At 36.5% G+C, this 7,050-nt stretch overlaps 2 protein-coding genes across 2 annotated transcripts in view; both read right to left on the reverse strand.

Annotated features, from left to right (window-relative positions):
• The window catches only part of LOC107653337 (docking protein 3-like), a 9,086-nt gene extending 3,943 nt beyond the window's left edge, over window positions 1–5,143 (reverse strand). Inside the window, exons 1-4 of the mRNA XM_016440027.1 lie at window positions 4,849–5,143; window positions 3,531–3,839; window positions 2,069–2,150; window positions 108–277 (exon numbers count right to left, since the gene is read on the reverse strand). Coding sequence (XP_016295513.1) covers window positions 108–277; window positions 2,069–2,150; window positions 3,531–3,839; window positions 4,849–4,905 — 618 coding nt within the window. The 5' untranslated portion in view covers window positions 4,906–5,143. The remainder of the gene's footprint in view (window positions 1–107; window positions 278–2,068; window positions 2,151–3,530; window positions 3,840–4,848) is intronic.
• A 20-nt stretch (window positions 5,144–5,163) lies between these two features.
• Window positions 5,164–7,050, reverse strand: part of LOC107653305 (probable ATP-dependent RNA helicase DDX41) — a 10,464-nt gene continuing 8,577 nt past the window's right edge. Inside the window, exons 15-17 of the mRNA XM_016439983.1 lie at window positions 6,207–6,278; window positions 5,894–6,004; window positions 5,164–5,717 (exon numbers count right to left, since the gene is read on the reverse strand). Coding sequence (XP_016295469.1) covers window positions 5,581–5,717; window positions 5,894–6,004; window positions 6,207–6,278 — 320 coding nt within the window. The 3' untranslated portion in view covers window positions 5,164–5,580. The remainder of the gene's footprint in view (window positions 5,718–5,893; window positions 6,005–6,206; window positions 6,279–7,050) is intronic.

The following is a 7,050-nucleotide window of genomic DNA, read 5'->3' on the forward strand; positions in this document are numbered from 1 at the left end:
TTTTGAATGTAAGTGTGTAGTGTATATATAGTTTTATATAAATTATTTTATATGAGCAAGCATGTAGAGTATAAGACGGCTGCATATTTTTATTCCTCGTGAAGCACCTTGACTTGGCCAAATCTCCTGAGGAGCCTGTAGGGCCAATGGTAGATGGCCTGCCCGGTCTTAAGATTCAGCAGACAAATAGCCTCTTTCTCAGAAGACAGCAGGTAAGACCCAGACATCCTGCACCTTTGAGACGCATCTGTGCTCTGCACTGTCACCTGGAACTGGCCTGCGGGGTGGAATTCATAAAAACATCAAACCGAAGTCTCTCTGGACAAACCCTCAATCGCTGGGGTCAGACCTCTTGAACAAAAGATATTTTACAGGGGTGGCCAAGAATTATGAAGCAGTGAAACTGATCACATGAATGGTTGGTCTTGAAACAGTCTTGATTCTTTAATATTAGAATATTAAAAATGTAAAATGAATAAAAAGGCTGTATACCAAATTTTCCAAAAACATCTTCACATTTCTTGCATAATTACATACAACAGGGATTGAACAGTTTCTTGTATCACCCCTAAAGCTTTTTTTTTTAAATAATAATAATAATAATTTGGCTACACTACATTTTACAATACTTACATAGTATACGACTAACTAAACAAATAAACAGTACATAGGCATGAAATATTGATCTGAACTGAGAAATTACTATTTTTTTTTTATTTTTATAGACCAACTAATAGCTTCCACTCAGGAAAAAAAAAACAGTCTATTAACAATCGGTCTAGTAAATAGAACACTGCAACAATTATAAATTAAATATTATTTTTAAATTGCAGTCCAAGTTTTGTTACATATGTTACATTAGTTACATATTTACCACATATGTACTATACACCTTCTAAATGCTCTGCTAGTGCTCGCCATAATAAATAGAGATAACTCTTACTTTTTCCTTGGAATGCACGCTTCAAACAGAACAGTCAATGAAGACGAAGAAGAGAATGATGTGTGCTCCCGGCGCCTATTTATACTATAGTCGCACCGGTAGTGACGTCATGGCTGTCGCCGGCCAACGAGTTGGTGTTTTTTCAATGTATGCTTCAGACACGGGTCACGACGAGGCGTTCCCCATAGCGACCCCTAGAGGACGCAGTTCGAAGTTCCCATGAAAGGGAACTATTGTAAGAATAAGAAAAATAAATGGTAAGAGGTGAATAAAACAATTTCAGTTTATTACAAACAAACAACTATCAAATGATTATCTACTAATTAAGATAAAGTGATGTAACAAACACTTGTTACTAAATGTACTAAGGGTCCTTAGTTCCTAAAACTTTGAATACTTTTATGCCCAAACACATTTATTATCTGTGTGGCTCAAAAACACATTTTCAGATATATATGTTCTTATATAGCGACTGGAATGATTTTAAATGGGAATTTCCCAAGTTACTTTGTGTTCTAAAGCATTAGTGTTATCAGTGTTACAAATCAGCTTGAGATGAATGGTTTCTCTAAGACTCGACTCGATCATTCACAAAAGAAAAACGTAACTTTGCAAAAGAACGTGTTATTTAACACACTTCTGGGTGAGCACTGTAATACTAAGAAAAACTAGGTATGCACTACCTAATATTTTTCCATGAGGAAGAAGATAGACCCCCAAAACCTCCAGAAGCTGAAAAAACAAACCGTAAAATATGACGCAACACCAAGGAAGTCTGTCTGTATGAGTACAGAAAACCAACAATGAGATTTTTTTTAAATTAAAATAAGACAGAGGAAAAAAAAAGAAAAAAAGAACTTAGACTGAACACAAACTTGAAACTAAACACTATAAATTCAATCAATATGACTATTTTTGTGCTCTTGTTCTTTTACACTTACGTAGACGTGTCTGACCTCAATAAACACTGAGTAATGGAAATGTACATCTGCACCAATAAGACACACCCTCTTGCGCAACTGCAACAAACAGTTTGGTAACACCTAATTTAACAGCAGATAATTGTTATTGTGGTTCTGAAACATCTTTGCTGGTAGAGAAGTGTATTTCAGAGCCCATTCTCACCTGCTCCCCAGGTGGAGTACAGTTCATTGTCAGCCAGTGCTGTGTATTTATCTTTCTTGGTATCTTCGGTTCTTTGGGTCTTCTAAAAATATAAGACAGTTGATAACAAGTGTACATTGTTAATTCCTCTTTTTTTATCATATCATTCTTTGAAAAAAAAAAAAAAAAAAAAAAAAAAGACCATGAACAAACTTGTGCAATCAGACTCAAAGGTGTGGTTATCAGCACTTCCTGTTTCGACTTAGCTGTTGTGTGAAACTGTACATAAAAAAATGAAGTCCTTCATAAATGTGTTGACTTTAGTCACTTTAGTAGTGGTAAAATGTCCTTCATTCTAATTATGACTTGTGTCATGAGGATGCAACTCGTATTATTCAATAAGCTTGTTTTACCAATGCTTTGTCTTTTGCTTTCTGCTCTTTCTTGGCAGATGTTTCCTTTTTCGGCTGATTAGCTGATAACTAGTTTGGATATGAGACAAAATGCAGTGTTAACTAGTTTATGGTATCAGACAAACTTGCTGTTGCTGGTTTTGGATATTAGAATGTATCAAAATGGACTGATAGGATCTGGAAAAGAGTCTGGAATGGATCCAACATGCTGGCAGAATTTAACAAGGCTAATGCTTTATTTTTTCCATCTCCAATGTTCCTGGATTAACATTCTTGTTCTTATCTGGCTTAGATTCTTGAAATATTTATTAACACACACACACACACACACACACGCATATATTAATTTCACTTTAACTTTAGCAGTAGCTCAAACAGTAGAGCAAAGTGAATGCCAAGGTCATGGGAATGATTCCCAGGGTATGCATGCATTAATTAAACGTATTCCCTGAATGCAATGTAAATTGATTCAAATAAAAGTATCTGCCAAATATGGGTTATTCATAATGTCCATATCCATAATCCACATTTGGATTGCTTAGTTGGGGTTTAAAAGACACTTAATATTCAGTAATATTAATGATTTGACTGCACTTACACCATTGGATGAGAGCAAAACTTGAACTGACTAGATCTGGATGATGACTGTTGTTTTCTGTAGAGCTGCTTTGTAGCTTAATCAAATTTGTTCAAATTTAATTAAAGAATTTTGCAACATTGAAACTAAACTGATTCAAGCTGAATAACGAGACTGCCGTCTTCTGTAGAGCTGCTTATAGTTGAATTGAACTTGTTGAATTTTACAGTTATTGAATTGAACAAAACCTACACTGAATTATTCTTCGAGCAGAATAATGACACTATTGTCTTTGTAGAGCTGCTTTACAGTGGAATTTGGATTTGTCTCATATTTGATGAAATTTGGATCATTGATTCGGTTATTTTCCTGTTCATTGCTGCAAACCTGTATTGTATAAAGCACAATATAAATAAAGCTGACTTGACTTGTTTGACAGGACTGTTTGATCCAAGAACACATCCTACTTTGCAATATCAACTAACCTCCATACCTGAAATGCTAGCTGGCACAGAACAGTCATCCAGTCCTCCTGGGTGGGAGCAGCGATGGTGTAGGTGCATGAGGTGGTGTTTAAAAAGAAGGCAGAGCAATCTGTGGGACAGCTTTCTCCTGGGGCTGGAGTGATGCTCAGACAGTCTGTCAGGCGGATCACCCGTTTGTCTGTCTTCCTGAGCCCTGAAGGCCTCGCAGCGGCAGACCCCATCAGCCCCCCTCTATCACGCATGTCATACAGCTCCATACGGCCGATCCCTGCAGAGCTGGGCTCGAACAGAATCAGCCAGGATTTCCGCCATATCTTCTGCAGGAACAAGGGGTGACGTTAGTTTTGAGGCATACAACAGAGCAAAGAAAATGAATTATTTTGGCGCATAACTCAGAAGAGTTTAACATCAAACTCTCTGGTTCAGTACTCCTCCAGTGGGACCGGTTAGATTTTTGGGAAAGCATGCCGGAGGGAGAAGTTCTGAAACGATTCTTCGTTTTATCTCCCATGCATGATTCATGGCCGTTAAATGCTACCATGAAGATGGAAGCACCTCAGGTGGTTAACCAGCTGCCGTTTCCCTTCTGTATTAATAATGTACAGTTGAAGATTTCTGACCACCTATAATTCCCAAGGCTTGTTGTAAATAAAGGAATGTTTTAATACTGTTATAACTGTGATTATCAATGGTATGTCCCACATTTTTCCTTCCAAAAATACCATTCCTTCCTCAATAAATTCTAATTACATTACAGGGATAGTTCATATAAAAATGCTGTCATCATTCACTCAGCCTCATGTCATTCTAAACCTGTATGACTTTTTTCTTCTGCGGAACACAAATGATACTTTGAAGAACATTGGTAACCAAACATCATTGGAGCCCACTGGCTTCCATTGTATGTATATAAAAAATTTTTTTTAAAAAAGCAACACTGATATTTCTCAAAATATCTTTGTTCCAACCTCATACAGGTTTTGAACGACACGAAGGCAAGAGAAAATTAAGACTTGGTGAATCTTTAAATCTCAAATAAACTTCATTCTAATATCCTGCAAATATATGCATGCATTTGTCTGACATTTTAATTCAGTGACTTTATTCCCCCACAAGTTGATCCTATGATGTGGCTAATAAACACTCAGGAAGTTGAGCAGGAAACCGTATAAAACATACTATTAATATAAGCAATATAAAAAACATAAAAACTAGCACATGAAATAGTAGTGCTAGTACTAGAATTAAATAATATACTGAAAAAAATAGATAAAAATTCCATCTTGAATTAAGAGTAAAATGATCATTTTCAGTGAATAACCTCACCTTCCCAAACTTGACGCCCTGCAAATAGAGCAGACCCTCTTTAGAGATTACATCCATTGTGCTTGTTTGCCTCAAAGTGCTCCAGTTCCTCTATCTTCTACAGAAGCTGACAAAAGAGAAAGAGAGAGAGAGACGGCGTGTGATGCTAAACCTGATATTAAGCAAATGTTTCCGTGAGGTTGAGGGGCCACGTCATTCACCAGCAAGTGGCTAAAAATGGTCCCCACTGGTTTCCTCGAACCTTGAAAACTTTATATTGATGTGTCTCTTTAACAATCACTTAAGCTTAGTTGTAAACAGGACATGGCAAAGAGACATAACCAGAGATACAGTCTCAGAGAAGAATTTTATTGCATTTGGTTTCATTAAGTAAAGAGGGTGCATGAGGTGACCATTACTTACACTGGATGTGTAGCAAATAAACAATTTAACTGTCAAAAACATGCCTGAGTGGGTTTCAGATAAATACTGTAATAACTCAGCTGTTACATTATTACATGACAACATCATTATGAAGCAAAACCTACTGAAAACTCTAGTAAAACCTAACTTTAATATATTTTTTTTCTTACGCAAAGCTTTTTGACTGTATTTTGCAACAAAAAAGATAGTTTCACTGATATAAAAAAAAAAGTGGAGTTCCAAGAATAATGCATTTTGCACAAAATGACATCGGACATGATACAGGAGCCTCTCTCAAGGAAAGATTTGATGACAAAGTAGCAGACAGCATTAAAAATCCATGGAGCTGCTGGCCAGATAGTCCTTGCGGCCAATGTTGGTGACCTGTTTTGTCTGCATGGCCTCCAGTTTGGGACAGTCTGTGATCCTGTGGCCCAAACCACCACAAAATGTACAGCCTCTCTCTCCTAGGATTGAAAAAAGCAATCAATCAATAAAAATAAAAATGTTATAAAATGTTTTATCTTACACTTTTGAGCGCTGCAGATCCTCTTTGCACAACCAGGCAAATGTTGCAATAATTTTGGGCATGCGCTCAACTGGCTATATAAGCTTGTTTCAGCAATAAGTGCATCATTTGTACCTCCAATATCCAGCATCATCTCGTCTCCCATTTGGAGAACCTGCAGCACAGGAGGAACCTTCTGCTTGGCTTCAACCAACAGAGCTTTCAGATCCATTAGTACAGACTCATCTATGAAAAAAGGATTTTAATGCGCAATTACATCTATATTCTCTGAAATTATAATTCACTGTGTGTGGTAATTTAATCTCGGAAGGAGGAACAAGAAATGAAAACAGACAGAGAGACACCAAAGATCAATCTATATATAAAAATAAATAAATAAATAATAATAATAATAATAATAATAATTAAAAAAATGTTAAAAACTTACCACATCCTTTGTTGATAAATGTTGTGGCTACTCCAGTCTTTCCGGATCGACCTGTTCTGCCTATTCTGTGGACTGTGGAATAAACATGTTATATACATTTCAAACATACATACACACATACAGTGCCACTTGAAAGTTTGTGAACCCCTTGCAGAATCTGTGAAAATGCGAGTAATTTGAACAAAATAAGAGAGATCATACAAAACGCATGTTATTTTTTATTTAGTACTGTCCTGGGTAAGATATTTGACATAAAAGATGTTTACATTTAGTCCACAAGGCAAAACAATAGCTGAAATTATTAAAATAACCCTGTTCAAAAGTTTGGTTCTTAATACTGTGTGGGGTTACCTGGATGATCCACAACTGTTTTTTGTTTTGTGATGGTTGTTCATGAGTCCCTTGTTTGTTCCGAACAGTTAAACTGAGCACTGTTCCTTCAGAAAAATCCTCCATGTCCTGCAGATTCTTCAGTTTTCCAGCATCTTGTGCATATTTGAACCCTTTCCAGCAGTGACTGTATGATTTTGAGATCCATCTTTTCACACTGAAGACAATTGAGGGACTCAAACACAACTATTAAAACAGGTTCAAACATTCACTGATGCGCCTGAAGGAAATACGATGCATTAAGAGCCAGGGGGTGAAAACTTTTGAACAGGATGAAGATGTCCAAATTTTTCTTATTTTGTAGAAATATAATTTTTTCCCATTTAGTACTGCCCTTCAGAAGCAACAGAAGATACTTGCATGTTTCCCGGAAAACAAATCAAGTACAATTTACCTTGATCTTCAATTGGCTCTTAATGCATCGTATTTCCTTCAGGAGCATCAGTGAATGTTT

Source organism: Sinocyclocheilus anshuiensis, unplaced genomic scaffold (genome assembly GCF_001515605.1).
Source record: "Sinocyclocheilus anshuiensis isolate Anshui unplaced genomic scaffold, SAMN03320099.WGS_v1.1 scaffold103, whole genome shotgun sequence".
NCBI lineage: Eukaryota > Metazoa > Chordata > Actinopteri > Cypriniformes > Cyprinidae > Sinocyclocheilus > Sinocyclocheilus anshuiensis.